Source organism: Lissotriton helveticus, chromosome 8, assembly GCF_964261635.1.
Source record: "Lissotriton helveticus chromosome 8, aLisHel1.1, whole genome shotgun sequence".
Taxonomy (NCBI): Eukaryota; Metazoa; Chordata; class Amphibia; order Caudata; family Salamandridae; genus Lissotriton; species Lissotriton helveticus.
In genome coordinates this window covers 1,522,433,392-1,522,454,762 of record NC_136069.1, presented here as the reverse complement: position 1 = coordinate 1,522,454,762, position 21,371 = coordinate 1,522,433,392, and the positions used below count along the sequence as shown (strand labels likewise).

General features: G+C 41.3%; 1 protein-coding gene across 4 annotated transcripts in view; it reads right to left on the bottom strand.

Moving 5' to 3' along the window:
- Positions 1 to 12,825: 12,825 nt before the first annotated feature.
- The window catches only part of GAB2 (GRB2 associated binding protein 2), a 555,459-nt gene continuing 546,913 nt past the window's right edge, over positions 12,826 to 21,371 (bottom strand). For 3 of the 4 annotated variants that reach the window (XM_078658493.1, XM_078658494.1, XM_078658495.1), the window contains exons 9-10: positions 19,559 to 19,684; positions 13,828 to 14,108 (exon numbers count right to left, since the gene is read on the bottom strand). In XM_078658493.1, the coding sequence (XP_078514619.1) occupies positions 13,965 to 14,108; positions 19,559 to 19,684 (270 nt within the window). In that variant the 3' untranslated portion in view covers positions 13,828 to 13,964. Of the gene's footprint in view, positions 14,109 to 19,558; positions 19,685 to 21,371 lie in introns of all 4 variants that reach the window. The other variant, XM_078658492.1, reaches the window with a different exon arrangement.

Here is a 21,371-nt window from a genome sequence, read left to right as displayed (position 1 = left end):
AGATACTGGATATTGAGTACTGCTGATTTGCATTCTGAGGATAGGCCTATCGAAGCGATGGCCCGGATTGAATTGTACGACTGTAAGATGACTGAAGGAAATTTAATGAAATTTGTTTAAAAAAAAAAAATAAAAAAATAAAAAATTTAAAAAGACTGCGCTCTCGTTTTAGTTTCACCAATTAGTGTTTTTTAAGGACTCTTGCCCATTATAATTTAGCAAGAATCCCTTGACTTCTTTTGCAAATCTACCTTTTTTTATGACTTCCTTCTTCAAAGATTTCTTTTTACAATGATGGTCTATCTAGTATTCCTTCCCTTCATTACATTTAAGGACCCCTCATGTTTTAGGTCTACTCTCAGTACCGCTATCTCGAATATGGTTGTACGTGTAAGTTTGGTTTATAGTATGTATGTAAATAGCTTTATTTGCAGGTGCACAGCCTTTCTCCAATTTAGAAAAGCTGGCTTCTCACACGTAGATGTATTTACTTATAAAGAGTTTTGTGTCTGTAAATGTACAATTGGGGTGGGGCATGGGTGTTATATGGCACTATACTCAAAAACCTAAATGATTGTGTGTATTCACAAAGCCTTCTCAAAACCCTTCCAACCTTGGAAAATGTTGGAAATGCACTTATAACAAGGACAGGAGAAAATTCCTTGCCTCTTTGAGAATGGGAAGTCAACAATATCAAAATTGATGAGGGAGCAATTTGCAGCTTTACACTATATACACTTTATACAGCTGGATATGCAGCCATCCCTTTGCATGTAGGGAAATGAGAATTCACACATTTTCCCCATAAACCTCAGACTGTGACAAGTTTCCAAACACAGCTTGCGGAACGTTTGTAAATGCTGAAGATGAGTAAACTGACAACCATAAATAGGTGTTACTTTTCAGGGTGTAGATTTGTTAATTTAGGTGTGAATTGCACCCAGTTTATTTTTCTAACACGTCCCACTGATCATTATTCAAGTTCTTAAGTTTAACTTTTCTTTCTCTATCCTCACCGTCAGTGTAACTGGTGAACGATCAGCTATGTCAATGTGCTTCCCTCATAAGCCACTCTCTTTTTGTAAGTGTGTTGGGCAGTGGGAAAAAGTCAAAGGACCCACTTGTGTCCGCGTCTTCAAAGGAGAAATGTATATTCCTTACTGGAAGGGTGGAATCCGTCTCCAAGGATCTATCCTCCTTTGGTGTTCACTTGGGTTCCTGCTTATTGTCTGTACTTCTGGTGAAAGGTCTTGCAGACCTAACATCAGTGAGTCCACAAAAGTGTTAACCTCCCTCTTTTTACCAACTTCTCCTTCCATATTTACAGCACACAAACACACACCGTATATTATGTTATAAATGCTGATGTGCAGTGTGTAATATGCTATTTATTAACATTGCTGAGTATTGGGAGGGATCATGATTCATAAGCAGCAACTCCTCAAGTGAGTCATGATGCCTCTACCCTCCTTCAAAAATGGTAATAAATAGTATTTTACACTCTGCATATGTGGGTAATGCCATGGCATTTTTTCACGTACACTTAATTTAACAAAACATATTTACCCAGCTAGGTGATTCATTTGTGCAGGATGGTACAATTGCATTGAAGAGACCTTGTAGTCATGAGGGGGATTATTTTACTGTATATAGTAATTGTTACATGGAATCTATCAAGCAGTAAAAAGTGTTTTCTGAACAATTTTTCTATGTGGTAATAAACATGAATTTGATCCCGCACCACAGTAATAACTGTGTGAATGCTTGTTTATTAGTACAGTTGCTCTAAATAAAATAATATTGGACCACATTTATTTTCACAGTCATTGCATAAACATATATGTTCAAGGAGGCCAAGGTTTAGACGAGTATAAGGAGAACGAATGAACCACCATAGCTATATTCTGATGTGCTGAAATAGTTTCTGGTTTTCAACTACTAACAGCCACAAGAATCTCAGACAATATCTCTTCATGGACACAAGGCTCTTCTTTTTAAAACATTATGGCTGGAAAACTGCATTAATAAAAACAAGATAATCTTTCAGTGTGTACCATCTTTATTAACAGCAAAAGAGGAGAAAAAAAGGCTAGCACAAGTGTTTTTCAGATTCAAACGCTGTAGACAGTTCTGCTCTCACAGCATAAATAAAATACATGTTACCAACTATTACTCTTTAAAAAAACAAATTAATAAATTAATAAGTTAAGTGGTTAACTGTTCACAACATGAATGTAAAATTAGAAAACACATTACTAACTACAAGGTATACATTACATTCTGTTTTATTTCTGTCTCACCCAGTATGGAAATACAAAACACTCCTGTTCATAAAAGTCTTAAATGTCTATGCTAAAGATTCCTCTACGCCTTATAAAGTCTAGGAAGAAGGAGTGGTATATATCTTGTGAAAAACTGTGCAAGTCCTGTGATAGGTTGCACAACACTAATGTCTATTTCTAAGATTAACTGTCAATTGTCTTTCTAACAAACTCCCTGGACACAGGAACTTTTGAAGTGACTTATCAACATTTTAAGAGCTGCTCTGCGGGTGGCACAAATCAAACATGACAAAAACAGTATTAATTCTGAATGCCCGGAGCAAATGGTAGTATTCTTATAGATACATTTTTTATTAAAGTAAGTGAAAAATATATTAACAACCTTATTCTGAGTTCTCGGGTAAATTCGACGTAGGGTGCAAACAAACAGTGTTTGGACCTGAATTCGGATTGCAAGTTGTGTTGTAATTTTGTAACCTTTGTGTTTTCCAAACAAAAAAAATTCCCAGGTATAGCAGAATTTGTTTGGCATCAGACAGAAATGAGGGGAAAAGTGTGGTGCCAGGGTGCCGTAAATTAAATTGCATATATAAGCCCTCAGACCAATGTGAATCATGCATTAAAATTGTGCTTTGGGAAGAACCACATGGTGTGTAAATGGATTAAGCATATGGCTATTTTACTGCACGGTGATCCCAACAAAGACAGAGTGAGAGCCTCATATGACGGGGGAAGAAAGGCCTTCAAACAATCCTCAACAGTAAAATGAAACAATAAAAATAGGAGTCAAGAAGTGCACACAGACAAGAAAATAACAAAACATCAAAAAGAAAGACAAGGAGAAGTCAAAACAAAAAAGAAAAAGAAAAAGTATTTTAACTGTAGTTTATGATTTTTACTTTACAACCATCTTCAACAAGACAGCCCCTTTAAAAAAAATGTTGTTCCTTAATAATATTTTAACTGCCTAATTTAACACTTTAAACTCTCTTTCAGTTGGTCTTATTTTGTTGATCCGATTAATGTACATTTTAGGAATTAGGTCCTGCGGTCAGTTATTTTACAGCAGCAAGTACACAAAGTAAAAGATTGCATTTTTGTTAATTTTCCAACACTGAGAAAAAATAAACTTTTAGTTTGCACCTTTGCTGTTATACCAGATCTCCACTCAAGTCTTTTCCCATTGCATGTGGTAAAGCCAGTTCACAAATGCCAATATAAGAAATTATGAAAAATCCTAAACACAAAAGTAAAGTTTAAAGGTTTTTTGATTAATGAAGCAGATGCTAAAGCAGTAACAGTAGGAAAACAAATATTTTATTTTGATAGAAATGGTATATCCCTTTTACTTATAGCAGCTGTGGCTTTAAATGCAATATTTACAAAACATGTTTCAAAGGGAGGGACGGTAAGGAAAGTCAAAAAGTTCCTGAGTAGAGCCAAAGCGGACTTCATTGCAGGTCACAGACTGTAAAAGATGCCAATGATGTTTGAGCTCTGACAATCCTCCTTCTAAATAGAGGGAGTTAATGTTCAGCTGTATGTAAGTGCTAGGATCCAGTCCCCATCCCGTATAAACTGCTTGATTTGTAGTAAAATGCAAGATGTAAATGTAACAATTAGTCCAGAGATACACACCAGCACTATCAGTTCTGTGGTCAAGCAGGAAGTACTGGGATTCATTAACACTTTATTTGTATTCTTTAATATTATACACCAACAAGTATCCTTTATGCTCATATATACGTATTCTGGCGTTAAGAACTGTAAAAAGGCGTATGTTCAAATATTTTATCCTCCATTGCCTACCTGGACATTGGCACTGATCTCCCCAAATCACACTTAGACAAAGGCAGAACCTTCCTGGTAAACTCCATCTCTGTTTAAGTATGATTTCCCCGCATTTTCAGAGTACACAACATTCGTTATTTGTTTGCTGCTTTGGTTGTGTTATGAAACACTTCAATTGTAAATTGCATTATGCCCATGTTGTTTTCCATTCAAAGATTAGAGCAACCATTAAGAACCTAGACTGGTATCATAAAAAACATCCATATATCAAAGGATTAGGGAAATGTCTAACTATTGGAGGCTTCAGCCTGCTGATGTGAGTGTAAGAGTAACAACAGGATGGTTGGCAGACAGGACCTGATGTAAGCAAGAGCAAAGATCAAGTAGAGGAACTTCTTCCAATTGGAATTAGTTGCTAAAACTCTAAATGAGTAATGGGAGAGGCATCTTTTCTCCACCATCGGCACTTTCATCAGCCAACTGAATTCAGAATTCCGAACATTTTGTCCACTTGCTTGAATAGAACTCAGACATTCAGCAAAAATGAATGACAGATACTACTCAAAAGTTATGGGGGAAAAGGTGGAAGCAAAGAATGCCCAAAATGGATGGGTAGAATTTGTGGGAGCAATCACTGCCCAAAATCTATGGGACGTTTACGAATGTATAGATGAAAAAAATTTGTTTGAGTATATTGTGTCCAAATCATATGAGTGAAATTGCGATTCTCCTAATAACATAACGAGAGAATCTGGATTTCATTAAAGACACGGAGGCTAACATTCTGCATATTTCTTTTAATGCTAACTCCAAGCAGCTACTTAGAAACAATACATCATAAAGTGAAACAGATCTAGAATAGAATCTTTCAGATGTACAATAGCCATACATCTAGGATATTCTGCCTCTTTTAAATGCGAGGTAATAAGGCAAGTCTTCTGTATAACATTTTCTTTATTTTTCTTCTTTCTTCTCTTTTTCTGTGCATTCCAAATTGATAGAAACAATGAAGATTGAATGAAGGGGACACAGAGTTAATTCTTTCTGAACATCTTCCTTGCGTAAACAGCAGTATAGATGAATCAGTTATGTTGAATCAGTTATGTTGAGTTATCTGAAATATGAGAGTATAAGTGCTCTTTTGTCATGTAACTGAGAAAGGTGTAGTACCAAACCGGGAAAGTTATATGAAATTTTTAACAATCCATTGAAAAAAGGTTGTATGGAACTTTCAACAATACATTGAATAAAGGTTGTATAAAATGTTCAACAATACATTAAATAAAGGTTGTATCATAAATTATGCATCTATTGTTCAGTAATTTATTTATCCACCCATGGAAAGGGAAGGGAGGGATAATGTTAGACTCTGTGTCTTTAATGAAATCCAGATTCTCTTGTTATGTTATTAGGAGAATTGCAATTTCATTACAAAACCGGAGTGTACCATTATGCATGTTGGTAGTTTAGTAACACTCTGTATTTTGGGGTAGCCTGTGATCAGGGGGAAATGCAGAGTGATGTCTGGGGTGAGAGCCGAGGGGGGGAAGGGGGGAGTAGGAGCAGGATTTCCGTAAATTGATAATCGGTTAGGTGTGACTCGAGATTTAAGATGTTTGAGGTCAAAGAGGCATAAGTCTATTCAGAAAGGTATACAAATTAAGTTGAAAAGGGTGCAAGTCTATTCAGGTATACAAATTAGGTTGAGAAAACATAAATACATACACACGTAGTTGCCCATTCTAGGAGATACAGGTCATACATGAAGGTCAAGAGAAAATGTACTTATCTGCCTGGAGCCGCATTTAAAAGAGGCAGGTTATCATATGTGCATGGCTATTGTACATCTGGAATATTCTATTCTAGATCTGTTTCACTTTATGATGTATTGCTACTAAGTGGCTGCTTGGAGTTAGCATTAAAAGAAATATGCAGAATGGTAGCCTCCGGTCTTGTAATGAAATTTGTAGGAGAAGATACTACTTAAATATATGTGGAACATAATGATAGCAAAGACATTCAATGCAGAATAATTAATTTCTAGCAATTATACGAACAACCGTGAGCTCATACATGAATCAGGTTATACTAGCTCCAGACACAACTGCGCACGCCCTACGTATAGTTCTCCCAGCACTTTACTGCAGAAAACAATGAGCTTTGACATTTGATAATTTGACAGCACATGAATGCACACTGTTAGGATCAGAGTATTTCTAATAATGTCTTTTTTTTATCCACGTCACAGGTGTATGGTGGCCCCTCAGAACTCTTTCTCCTAAAGGACAGAACAATGAGGTCTTATTGTAAATACATCCTTACCTAGCAGATGTTAGCTTATTTGTTAAAATATCAGTTTTAGCTAAGCGGGGTTGTTAAAAAATGCCGCATACTGTGCGCATGGCTTACCATCATCAGGCATGAAAAACACATGAAGGCCCCACTGTGACTGGAAGATTTATCGACCATAGATGAATCAAAATCACACAAGTTGAGGGTATAAAAATCATACAGGACTTCGAATGATCTGCCATGGGGGGAGGGTATTGACTGCAGACTACTCTTTCTTCAAAAAAGCTTTCAAGTGGCCCAGGCGATGATCTGGATGGAAATTAGCAAGATCAGGTGGAATTAAGTTGGGTATGCTCTTCAATGCAAAGGATCTTCTGCCAAAAGTAATACTAGGAGATTGAGGCATTGAAAGGCGATTAGAACGAAGGAAGCAGAACAAGCACCTTAACAAGTAAATGGCCACGAGAATGTAGAAACACGTTAAAGCTGTGTCAACTTTTTCAATAATATAAATCAATAATATAGATCTTGAAAAAGTTTTTTCATATTATGGCTTGGGTGACCTTGTGCGTTTTGCTAAGGCTGGAGATCAATTAGATACTGGACAAAATGCGATGCCTGGCAAGTCATGTATCAGTATTATCCCAGTTCCTTTGTAAGGAAGGGCTTATGCTATTTTGGGAAGAGGTGCATTTGTATTGAAGAATACAAGTTAAGTAGGCCTATTGTCATTGTGTTTATTGTTTGTTGTTCATTTACACTGCCCTTGAAAGCAATGAATTATGTAGTGAAAACGGACTTTCACCTAATAAAGAGCAAAAAGCAAGGACAGGATGTGCAGAGTGCAAGAAAAAAAGCTTCTTAAAATATAATGGAGCTTGGGCCATAGTCTCTGCATCACTAGGTCCTGCCAACTTCTCATCTACTTTTGCCTGTTCTGCTTGACACTAATAACACTGATGACAAAGAAAGACCTGAACATGTGTGTCAATTAGTTATCTAATATAGCTACATTTTAATCAGAACCTAGAGAATAAATTATTCATGTTTGGTTGGTAAAACAGGGCATCCTACCAAATAGTCCCAGAGTCCATCCAAGAGATAGGAATAAGCGATTATTGGGATTGATGCTGGGACTTAACAAAGTTAAGACAATCACAGTATTTTGCATTGAAATAGACAACAGGTCCTGAAATAAACAATGGCGTCTGGTATGAGCAGTCAATCACTATCTTTCCTGTCCTACAGATATTCCTGCAGGAACTTTTAAATCCGGGAAACTTTTCCAGAAACCCGACAGCATTAACATATTTAATCAGGTCGTTTGTTGACCTATCCCAAAAGCGGCCGTCAAAACTCAGGACATGTCCCTACTTGCATTAAATCTCTACATGCGTATGGTCAATGTTGTTTTAACAAACCTTTTCTTTCCTGTAGGTATGACAGTATTGCACAGTAAGTGCATTGCCCTCTGTGTCCAATTCCTCAAAAAAGGCTGGAACCAACAGGGTGCACAACACAAGTTTTACAGCCGTCTAGATGAGTGGCTCAGCGATGTGAAAGTTAAATCAAGCAGGATTTCCAGTGGTCCCTGCTACAATTATTCAAGAAAGCTAAGACCTCAGAGTCTAACTCCACAGTAATAGCAGCTTTGCTATCAAGCACAGGTCGGGCCATTTTAGGCCTTTTACATGGCATGCCTTAGTTATTGGCCTCAGTAATTAGCCTCCTGGTACCCTGAATTCCCGTTCTATGAGCCTCTTTGTTAGGGCTTGCGAGTTGTCAGTAACCAGTTCAGACATCCGATTCTCCATGTATTTAATGGGGCACAATTCCTACCAGGATTGCACAGGATTCAAAATAAAACCCATAGTCCCAAGCTTGTTGGCTCATATTCTATTGCTTTAATGTCAGAACTGAAATGGTTATACTAGTTCTGAATAAAGACAACTTAAAGAAAATGTTTCTTTCTTTACTGTTTTGTATGTTCTCATGAGTGAGGGGCTTTCTGCTTTTGTGGCTAAAAGGTACATTTCAGTTGTCTGATTTTTCATTACTGGGTGTGGAATCAGCATTACCTCTCCTGTTGGTTAGTCCCACCTTGACGCCTCATCATGGAGGAAAACAAGCATATGGCACGGGTGGTCTTACTTTGCAAGTGTCCGATCACCTGCTCAGGATGAAATATCAGGCTTTTTGAGTTTCTGAAGCTTCCCAACATTTTATGACTGAATTCAGAAGTGCTACTTTTTACTTTCACTTAAAATGTGTTGCAATGGGCTAAAACCATGTTTTTATCATTATTGTTATTATCAATTCTTGTATAGCGCATAGCTACCTGTAAGGTTTCCCAGCGCTGGAGGACATTGGTTAGTAACATACTTGAGTTACCTAGAATAGCCACATTTTTAACTGTTTGGGGAACAAGGTCATCATTTAGTGCGGTTTATTAAAACCCCAGTCAAGTACTGGGGCACCATTAATGGTGTGGTACAAACTTAATGATAGAAATAAGACAGACACCTCTGTTTCAGTATTGCTTAATATTTTGAACAGTAGTTTCTGATATATTTTAGGATAATGGGACTTCAGAAAGATGCTAACTGATTAACCTTCAATTCACCTCTAAAGGTAGCTTGCTTCTACGGTTTAGAGATTGGATGTCTTCTACCACCACACAACCCCTAATATAGGTGCTTGTGGCAGCAAATGGATTAGATAGAGGACAACTTTAGAAGGATGTTAGCCCAGCGACATAAACACAAGTTTTTGGATGTGTGTTTAGAAAGATTTGAACATTTCATTTGAGTGTTTGCCAAGTAATGCCATGAACTAGAGGAGTGCTGAGCCATCTTTTTAAAGACTATTTCTGGACAATAGTATTGACAGGCCTAGGCAACATCTTTATTGGCTCCACTATGAGGCAGCAAGGTTTAATTTTGGAAATGTCTCAGGGTAAGAACTGGCCTGATCTGAATAGTGCATGGCCCCATTATTATTCTGAGCCTCACTGTGCGCTTCTGATTTATCTGCAAGATTGGCCACGATTCTGAATCAGGATTTCTGAGAAGGTCCTGCAGCATGACTTGTTTTTTCGCATGCTACTACTCTTGTAGCGGGTTGAGGCTTTTTAGAGAAACACTGTCTGCTACGTTCGCTACAAAACCATGGCCTGCTCCAGGCAACATCAGTTAAGAGAGATTTGTGTGTGAATGTGACAAAGTAAGAATGACTAGGTTCCTGGCTAGTTGTTTATGTGCCCAACGGATGATAATTTAAGCCAATGTATTCAAGTTTGAAGTGGAATTGACCACTGCACTCCACGGCTGGACCCATATATATTTTCTATTTTTTAATTGCAAGCATGTTTGACAGTTGCAGCAGAATCAAACAACAGTAAGTACATCATCATATATCCGTCTATCTGCTGCAGTGGGTGTTCTATTCCTATTTTGTATTTGCATTTTGACAATGATAATTCTTGGAAGCAGGAAGTAGTGTAGTCGTTTAAGGTCTTTCAATTTAAAATCCACTCCTTCCACAAGTTGGGTCAGGGTTTGCTCTCAAAAACAATGCTCTAATGTCAATCTAATGTCGGATTTGTAACCGTAGAAAGTTTATTACAAGATCTATGTCGATGTACACTTTTAAGCAGGACAGTATCGATGGCAAAGATTTGGGTATAGTCCTGGGTCTTGGCACGTCACTACATTCAGTATACAACTCGGTAGCGATTTGGGGGAAGCATGTTGAATTATAAGAAATATTCAGTAATAGTAAACTTCCAAACTGAAATATCGAAAATGTATTGATCCTATTGGATAACTTGCAGCATAGTACCTGACTTAAGAGAGGGGAGATTCAGAGAAACATTTCATCCAGGTAAGCATCAGTGAGAAAAACAAAAATGTTATGGGTGGAATGCGTGAATCTCAACCACTGGCAACTTCTATGAGACGTATTCAGGCATCATTGCTTTGGGTGTAAACATCAGTTTGATTAAAAGACACAAGACCTGTACACTTGTTTTCAGTTTTCTGATAAAAGTAATAAACATGGAATAGTTTTAGCAGGAGATTTCAAAATTAGACGTGTTGACTGGAAGAGTTGTGGTGGGTGGAGATCCGATTCAATGAAGAACCAGCATATCGATCAAGCTCTAGTAAGAAAGCTATGATTTAAGCGTCACAGCAAATGTTATTATCACTTTCTCTGGAAGCAGACCCTATATTATACTGTGTGAATGAGTTTGGACTTTTTTGGGGTACAGTTTTAGAAAACACTGTTCTCGGAGCAAGCGATATATCAATGAAGACATTGTAAAGTTTTGTAGTTTATGGTGCTCACAATTTGGATGCAGGTTGATGGTCTTTTCTGGAAGTTTATGCCAAAAGTTTTGGTGAATATTTGGTATAGCAAAGATGCAGAAACAATAAAAACATTATTTAAGGATTCTGTGAACAAATCTTCTCTTAGAGCTAGTTCAATTGCTAATTGTGATGTGTGAATGACAACATTTTGGGCAAATAAAGTGCCTTCTATCTGTTTAGCATGAATACGATTTAACAATAATAATGCTAAACCAACAATAGTTCCTTCCTTATTGTACTTATCTTAATTGTCGCTCCTGGAGGTACTTATTGTATGGAAAATTGATATGACTTTAACAAAACTTACACAAACAAACATGTCAGTTACACAGTTCAGTCTGCATTTTATGGACTAAGTGCAACACAACACAGTTTTTTAGAGTCAGATGAACACTAAATTGTCCTTATGCTGTTCATTACAAGACAACTGTATCCCAGTGAGGAAATGGGCACTACTTCAGCTGGATACCAAAGAAGTACGAACATAAGGTGCATTGTTCCAAAAGCATAGCAAAGTGAGATTTAAAAAAGCATGAACACTGGTGTCACAAAGCTAGACTGGTTTTAAATTTGGCGTCAGAGTTTTTAACTGTTCCTTAGCAGGTAGGAGTCCTTACACTTACAAATTCTCCGCCAACCCAGCAAATAACCCCCGAACAAGGATAGATACGATATTGGGCTAATACTCAGATTACAACAAGAGAAATTGCAGTTACTCCAATCCTTACACTTTCTGAAATATATCTAAACGAAGACTCAGAAAGGGCTCAGATTCTACTGCAAACATTTCAGCAGAGCGCAGAAACTGTGATCTCAATCCCCAAGTAATCAGAAACATTGTCTTTGCAGATTAAATTACTTTAAATGCTAGAAAACGTACAGCTTTACCAAACAGGACCTACTGACTGAAACCTATAAGACACCATCAAATACCTCACCCTTAAGTCTGCTACAATGTGACACGCTGCTGGTGTGGCACAGCTTGGAAACAGGAATGCTCAGACCTGACAAATAATTTCACAACTGAAAACCATTGTATTCATTTGGCGAAGCTTTTTGCTTCCAAATAAAAAAATTAACATTGTTATTAGTCAGGAATTCCAGCTTGCATTCAATAATGTAACAGACACAAGCTATTACCCAAATATCTTTGTTGGTCTGAATACCCCATTCTATCATTCATTCCAGATGCTAATGTTATTGACTATATTTAGACAACATTTTATCCCATTACTCAGTTTTCCATGAATACTGTACTTCTGTTGTCTGTTTGAGCACTGTTGCTCTTACAAGTCCTGAGAGGATCGGTGGTAGTCCAAAACGAATCGCAGGAGTGTGAGCAATTGCAGAAGATTAAAGAGGGGTACTTGAAGGAGCAATACCACAGTGGTTTAAATACCCAAATCCTAACATGATTAAATATCATTTCACCTCTTTCATATTTTATCTTATTTACAACAAGATCTTGGTTTAGAACCACATGTATATCTGAGGTATCTGTCACTTGCTTAGCTTTCTCATTCAACACTTACAGTGTACAAATCTAAACACTGCACAAAACAGGAATAATGTTAATTTGGTGCATCTTCTGACTTTTACACATACAAATGGAACACAGCTTACTTTTGCCCCTTTCCTTATTTCACCCTAGAGGAAAATGTCAGCACAGTTGTGGCTAGGCTCATGGATCCTTCTGATGCTCCAGTTTTAACCCTCAGAACCAGGAAAAGGAGCCTCTATTATTGGTTGTCTTGAGTGGTGCCCTCTGGGGATTTTGGAACACACAGAACGATAAACTCTTTTAGAATCTTCAAGTGATGGCATGATAAGAGAGATGGTACTTACTGGTGATAGAATTGTGAAGTACCCCATCAGCCAATATCAATATGAACACCAAATGCAGAAAAATAAACAACAGTAGTTCTCAAACTTTTTTTCCGCTTGAACAGCTCACTGGAAACATTGCCTTCAACTAGGACACTTTTTTTAAATTGAAATTTTGTAACTTTAATGATGCTGCATTATAAAGCACGGCTTATGAGGCACATCACACAACAAAAAAAGAAAAGGTCATGAATATTAAGTGCATGTTTTTTTGTGACGGGTTAACAATGGTTTACCAAATTATAGGTGAGATTTCTGGTGGAGCCTACACCATGTTTAGAAGAGGACTACTGGCATGCTGGAGTTTCTATGCATGTGTGCAACTTAACCCCCATCAACACAAAGCCAAGTATTATCATTTTTGTTGTGTCAACTCTCCCATGGCTCCCTAACACCAGCCACCCTCATAACTGCAACAGCAGAGTTGTATCTCGCCCACCCTACAAACGAAACATTTTGTCATCAACAGAATCTACTGGCATACTGTAAGAAAACGGTCCTCTTTGACAGCTATTTCACACTTTGCCAGCTTTTGCCCATCCAGGCGTTCAAAATTTGAAGTAAGCACTCCTGACTGGAGTCCATACTCTGTGCCTACATCACCTCCCTTTACTTCAAAGCACGTTTACAATCTCTAGCCTGTAACCACAACAGTCATGTTTTTGTCATATTATACATATTCCCATCCTATTTCAACACTTGCTTATTTAGCAGAACTCCAATAACGGTCTATCGCTTACATGTAGGTCACTAATTCAACCTATCTCCCATTTATAGTGCCAGAGAGAAATATGGAAAACAGGTACAAACTGGCTTACTAAGTGGTTGAGATCATGATACAATAATTATCACATTAAGGAGTTGTAGTTTGTTTCCGACTCATGATATGAACACCTTTGTAAGTTTCTCGAAATAGGATCGGATCCTCCTGGAGAAAAGTAGAACGGGACAGAATTTGTTGTGGAAGGACAAGTACTAATGTATTGCGTGACAGTTCCAGCAATCAAAAAAGTTGCTCTTTGTTAAACTTCTAAGGAAACATGCATTATCAATGTACCAGTCCCCTTCGTGTATTGCTAGTTCAAGTTCCCGGGCTAGCCTCCAGTGGCGGACGTAATGGCACCAATGCAGGCAGCGAACAGCATCCTTGGTCCTTTACCAATGAACAGTGTCAGGCAAGTCTTCCTCCTCAAGGTAACAGTTCAAGTCACCAAAACAACAGTCAAGGAAAAACAGCAGCGTCAGCAGCAAACTGAGCTGGTGTATTCTGGCTGTGACTCTCAGCCGTAAATGGTCCAACTTGCTCGCAAGTCTATTTGTCTGAGTGGGTATTAAGACCAACGGGCTATGGCTTCACAGCCTTGGCTGGCTCTGAAGACTGTCGAACATCTGTCCACTCCTGCATAGTATTCTGCAAGGCCTGGGTCTTCTCTTTGTCTACTTGAACATAGTCAACCTTCTCGTCGGAGGCCACTGAGGATGTGGAGGGCTAGGTAGGGGAAAAAGAACACAGCAATTACAAATGCAAGATGGCAAAATGTAATCAGGAACAATTCTTATTAAAGCAAGCTCTACTAAGCAAACCCATTATAAATCTTTTAAAAATATAAAAGAAATAATATTCATGATCACTGTTAATCTATATACACGTATACATAGAAGCCGACGGCACTTATGGATTCGAAGGATATCTGTATTTGGACATGGTGGCCTAAAGGGTAAGAAGAACCTGATTATACAATTGTAAAATAATAATGGTTCTCTCTAAATCTTTTGCTAAGAATTATTTTTTTAACATGTACAAATGTTTACAGCCACAAGATACAAACAAGTTACAATAATGCAAATATTTACTCTAATATTATATTCAAATACCGTTTAAAACGTGAATGTAAGACGTGCATAAACAGCACAGTGCTATATACACAGAAAGAAAGTCATTAGGTCAACGAATTTTGGGCCATAAAATGCAAACAGAATAGTGGCACAAAAGTTACTTTAGCCACAGTAATTTATCTATAAATTGACTGAAAAGTCAAAATGTCCCTTCAACGCCTTCGACACCGTAAATCACGACATCCTTATGCAGAGGATCTCAGGTCTAGGACTCAGTTCCAGGGCAAAGGCCTGGATTCAATCTTTTCTGTCAGACCGCTCCTTCCGAGTCTGTGAGGGTAACATCACATCACCCAGTAAACCACTCAGTTGTGGGGTTCCTCAGGGCTCCTCCCTGAGCCCCACACTGTTTAATATATACATGCGCCCCCTTGCTGAGATCATCCGCCCTTTCGGTGTTCAAACTATATCATATGCTGATGACACCCAGCTGGTGGTAACGCTGAATCACCCTTCATCCCAGCCAAGTACTCTAAGGGGCTGCATGGAAGCCGTCTGCGCCTGGATGACCCAGTCATATTTAAAGTTAAATGGAGACAAGACAGAGCTAATGATATTAGGTAACTCCCCGCTAAAATCCATCGACTCCATTTGGCCATCCTCATTGGGCTCTGCCCCTGAACCCAAAGACACCATTAAAAGCCTGGGAATCTGGATGGATAAGACAGTAACTTTCAATCACCAGGCAGTTAAACTATCTGCTACCTGCCTGGGTATCCTCAGCAGGCTCATCCGTAAAATCCTTCCACTCCTCCCTCTAAAGGCAAAACAGATTATGATCCAGGGCCTAATTCTCTCTCGGCTGGATTTTGGGAACGCCCTCTACCTGGGTGCACTCCAATCAACCCTAAAAGAACTCCAGGTAATTCAAAACTGCGCCGCCCGTACCCTCCTGGGCATCCCTCGTCGTCAACCCGTGAAAACTGAAATGAAAGATCTCCACTGGCTACCTATTAGGGAAAGAATCGAGTTTAAAAGCTTGTGCATTGCCCACCGCGCTTTCTGGAGGAAAGGAGCAGTTCTTAATCACACCCTGATCAATCCATACAATCCCACCAGACCGCTCAGGTCGGCGTACGCCTTCCGAGCAAGCGACCCCAGGATTCAAAGAGCGAGGTGCGGAGGCCGAACCTTCTCTGTGAACTCGGCTAGACTGTGGAACTCCCTTACCCTCTCCCTTCGCTCAGAGTCCATTCTTCTCCCTTTCCGGAAAAAATTGAAAACTCTCCTGTTCAGCAGATAAACACAGTCTCTTTCCTCATACACACCTGTTAATCATTAGCGCTAGGACGCCTGCGGGTAGCTATCACGCTTTATAAAAACTTAATCTAATCTAATCAAATATCGACTGGAGGGGCTATTCAACCTTTCAAATTCAGACCTGCTCTTTACTTATAGACCCTATGATGCCTCTAGCTTTACAGCATAAGACTATTCAGCCCCTGTTTCTGTTCCAAGCTTTTCTGGATGAATCCCTTATGTTTGTCTCCATCATTACCTTGATATAATATTTTCTATTATTTCCCCTAACTTACTCTCCTCTTCTGTCCAAATGTGTGGCCAATAGCTCCGGGTGTACATTTCTGCTCAATTGTGCTTGCATTTTTTCATTGTGAAGAATCACTTTACACAGTTGCATATCACAGTCTTCTCTTGTCTTTCTTCCATCCACCTCCCTGACAAATTGGCTAATTGAAGCACCAGTTGATACCCTGCAGATGCTCTGGACTGACCACTGGTTGATCAGTTTTTCGGTGTTGGAATGTGCGCACTCGGATCACAGAGCGCCTACTGCGCTCAGACCGGCCTCGAGAGCGCTGCATAGAGTGACACCCGATATGCTAGAGCAGGCGCTGCTGGATCACCCTTGTCATCTTTCGGGCGATTTGGACAGCGACACGGAGACTCTGCAGCGATGGCTCACCGATAGGCTTGACGATCTTGCCCCTAGGAGAGCCCCCCGGTCCACGGTGGCACGGCAATCTGCACCGTGGTTCACGGAGGCGCTTCGTTTGGCTCGGAGCCAGTGCAAGGTGGCCGAGAGGGCCTGGCGCCTTCTGTATGATGGGGAGGCCAAAATCGCTTATAAGGCGGCGGTGAAGGCCTACCATCGGGACATCCTTGGTGCCAAGAGGGACTATCTGGCTAGGAGGATCGAGGCCTCTGCGAACTCCTGTAAGGAGATCTTTAATATTGTGAAGGAGTTTACAACCCCCAGCTCCCATCCGCCCCCACCAGCTTCGGCGGATGCTTGGGCGTGTGATCTTGCTGGTTTCTTCACAAATAAGATCAAGGATATTCAGGCTACCTTCGTGGAGGGACCGGACGGAAGCAGCGCTGTTAGGGCAGTCCGCAGACTTCCGCATACATCTGCGGCGGTGCTGTCCGATTTCCCTGCTGTTTCCAGCGATGTCTCCCGGACTCTGCTGGCCAATCTTAAATCCGGCTCGCCACTTGACCCCTGCCCTGCCAAATTTTTGCCCGGGATGGCGGCAGTGGTGAATCCACTGGTCAACTCCATCCTCAATGCCTCCCTGAGGGAGGGTAGGGTCCCCAGTTCTTGGAAAAGAGCGATGGTGATCCCCCTCCTAAAGAAAACGGGTCTTGACACCGAGGCTTTGGCGAATTACAGGCCAATCTCGCTTTTACCAGCGCTGGCGAAGATAACGGAAAAACATGCCCACGGTGTCCTGTCGAGCTTTTTGGAAGCTAATAATCTGCTCCATCCATCTCAATCGGGTTTCCGTCCTAATTTTAGTACGGAAACTGCTCTGTTGGAGGTTACTGAGATCATCAGGGAGACCCTGGATGTCGGCGGTAGGGCCATGCTGGTCATGTTAGACCTTTCGGCGGCTTTCGACACCGTCCCCCACAAGGCGCTTTTAGCTAGGCTTTATGACATCGGCCTTAGGGGGACGGTGCTCAGGTGGTTTACTTCTTTTCTTGAAGGCCGCCGCCAGACGGTCTGGGTCTCCCAGAGTTCCGCCGAGATGTCGCCATTGGGAGTTGGGGTTCCACAGGGTTCTGTGTTGAGCCCCACGTTATTTAACATCTTTATGTCCCCTTTGGCGGCCTTGGTGGAGGCTTACGGGGCCCAGATCGTCTCTTATGCCGACGACACGCAACTCCTCTTCACATGCGGGAAAGACCAAGAGTTTGATGGAGAGAGAATCCGGGACTGTCTTGCATTGGTCTTCGACTGGTTCCAGCGGAACAGTCTGAGGGCCAATTCGGGCAAGTCTGAGATTTTATTTTTTGGTTGCGTTGCCGATCCGGAGTGGCAGCATTGGTGGCCGTCCGACATGAACCCTCCAGCACAGTCTTCCTTGGTGGCCAAAAATGTGGGCGTCAGGTTAGACAACCAGCTGTCGCTACGTAGTCATATTCTTGGCCTGGCCGGCACCTGCTACGGAATCCTGAAGATGCTCCGCAAATCTTTGCCCTTGCTGTCTGAGGAGCACAGGAGGATTACTGTGCAGGCTCTTGTCGGTTCAAGGATAGACTATGCCAATGCTCTCTTTCTTGGCCTCCCTGATTACCTGGTCCAGCGCCTTCAGGTGGTGCAGAACTCTGCTGCCCGGGCGATTTTCGGCCTAGGCAGACGAGCTCGAGCTTCCGGGTTGCTTCAGACGTTGCACTGGCTCCCCATCAGGAAGCGGATCCAGTTTAAATCCCTAACCCTGATGCATAAAGCTCTGCATGGATCAGGGGCTGGATATCTGCAGCAGAGACTGACTTTCTATCATCCAGTCCGCTCTCTTCGCTCGGAATCCCTCTTTAAAGCTGTGGTTCCGCGGGTGAGGAAGGCTCGTGCTGGAGGGCGGTCTTTTAGTTGCAGAGCTCCCCAGCTTTGGAATCTGCTTCCACTCCCACTCCGCAGCACGGCCAATTTGCTCCAGTTTAGGAAGGGCCTGAAGACCTGGCTTTTTAACTCTTAGTCTGTTTTATTGCCTACTGTTTCTATTATTTCTCTCTGTTGTCTTCCGTTTTTAGCTGTGTTGTGTTATTTTACTCTGAGGTGCTGGTGGAAAGCGTCGGGACACTCTTACTGAGTAGCCGTACGCTATATAAAAACTATATAACATAACATAACATAACCAAGACACCCTTGGGAATTTGAGCGCTATACAAATCCCAAATCAAATCAAGTTCGACTACAATAGTTAATGGGTGACCTGTTATTTATACCACTACAAAACTGTTCATTCTGAATGAGCAAGTGTTACATAAACAGCCACACGTTCTTATTCTCTTTCCTTGTCATTCTTGGCCTCACCACTACCTCTCTGCTTGATACTCATTCTGAGCATGTTATAACAACTAGGGAAAACTTGGGTAACGCAGAAATTGCACATTGGTGGATGTCCTATTACCGTATTAACGTGGCAACTGAGCCTATTAAATTCCTGGTGCCAATGCAGCTCCACTCCAACATGGATTTGAGTGAGTGTCTCCAAGAGTCTGTCCTTGCCTGAATTCCCTCTTACTCCCTCATCCATTCGCAATTTACATAACCTCTCTATGAGACACTTGCTTGCTATCTCCTGGCATCCAAGTCTTTCCTCTAGAAATTGTTGCAACATACTGCCACCATCATTCCCTATAATGTAGTACTGAATTACTTCCTGTTACTTACTTCTTTGCCCTGCTGTCTGAGACAATATACTCCCTCCTAACTGATCCACCGGGAAACATTCGGTTTCCACCTCCTTCCCACCAGAATCCTTTCCCCCCACACTTATACCCTCAAACTTCAACAGGACAACATACACCAATCACCAGAACTTCCACCTCTGCGTGTATGGTGATAGAGACATGAGGTGGAATCAAAACTAGGCATCCTTGGGTTGGACAACCCTGCCATGCACGAACGACTTCCAATATATACTTAGGAACCCTGCACTATATTATTTATGTATTATTACAATTTAAGCACTGGATCAATGTATTGATCTGACTGTCAGCTTTTAAGAGGAGTACTCCGAAGAGGAATGCAGGAAACTCCTGCATTTTTAGAAATGGGAATACCATTTAGATAATTACCTTTCTGTGCGGGCCCGGCGAGTTCGGCTGGAAATCCAAGGCTAAGTAATCCACGCTCCCTGTGCTCTTCTTCGGAGCCGGGCTGTTAGTGCCGCTGCGGACTGGAGAGGCTGACACTGGATTTTGCTAATAAGTGAAAAAAAACAAAGCAAATGGAAAGGATGAGACGATCAATAAAGTGAAGTAGGCAGGAATTTACACAGCATAGAGAAGTTGTCTCTGAGGTAAGTACATTTCAATGCATTTGTTGTTTGAGAACAGAGTGCATGCCAAGTAGGCTGTGGACAGTACTATCCACAGCCTTCTTGGCATGCGCAGGGCAGCGACAAAGTGTGTATCCCTCCAGGGCTACCGCGAAGAGCACACCGATGGCTGCTGTGGAGACTTTTGCCAGGGCTGCAGAGGAGAGGTCACCATAGCTGCAGCAGAGGATGTGGCTAGAGCTACAATGGAGACTAAATACATGGGAGTAGTGGACGCTGCAATTAATGGTGCAGTGAAGAATACATGCTTGTCTGCATTAGACTCCAGCATACAGTACAATGCTGCAATAGAGGGCATGACTAGGGCTGCAGGGGAGAGTACACTCTTGAAAGCCACAGACTGGATGGTAGGACTCCAGTAGATTGTACAAGGCTGCTGCGGAGAGCATTGCTATGCCTGCAAAGTATGGTACACCCATAGTTTGCACTGTAGATTACGCCAAGAGCTGCAGGAGGAAATACAACTAAGACTGCAGCAGAGAGTTGAAGGTTAAAGTACACATCCAACTACCATGCAGAGAACCCACAGGGCTCCACAGTGGAGTATGCCAAGAGCTGAGGTAGTCAGATTAACCTACAATATGGCAAAGAGCATGCTTGCAGCTGAAGCGGAGAGTATACCCAGGCTGCAGTAAAAAACACACACCCGATGTTGAATTGAAAAGTACAGACGGATATGCAGCAGAGTATGTCCAGGGCTCTCATAATTTGCAGCGGAGAGGACACCCAGGGTTTCAGGGGAGAGTTTGGTAAAGGCTACGGTAGAAAGTGCTTTCAGGGCTGCAGTCGTGATTATGCCTATGGCTTCAGCAGAGAGTACGCCCATGTCTGAGGTGATGAAGTAGATGATCGAGCCACGGAGCGTGGCACTTCAAGAGAGTAACCAGAGAGCGGGAAGTTCACTTAGGCCCATAGTGGAGAATATACCAGATGATGAATTGTTTGCCACTGTATCCCTTGAAGACTATGCCCAAGGCTGTGGCCAGAGAGTATTGCCTAGGTTGAATTAGCACAAAAGCTCATATGTACAGTAAAATGGCTGCATAGGACAATATTGTGCTGCAGTGAAGAGTAGGCCAAGGCTGTGGTATCTCCACGGCTGCAGTGCAGAGTATCCTTAGAGTTGTGGTGGACAGCACATTCAGCTTTGTGGAGATTGGCTTCTCTGGGACTGCATTAGCAAAGAACACACCAGCAATGGGCATAGTAGGAAGTGTACACACACCTGTGCCGGACTGTCCGCCCATGGCTCTGCTGGAGACAATGCAATTAGGGGCAACAAGAGTTGTCTGGAGGGTGAGCGCATGCATTGGTTACCTTTAGAGCAGAGGATTATATTTCTGTTGACCATTATTTGCTCTCAGGTTTGCCACAATGCTCCAGTAAAGTATTTTTCAACTGTTGCTATCTCACATTGTGGCATATTTTCGTGCTTGACAGGTTAGCCCTGGATTACATGGGTTCACTGTCTGATAGGTTGTAGCACGCATTCCTTGGGATCCATGCGATATCCAACCAGCCAATGAACAGACTAGACAGATATCCGCATC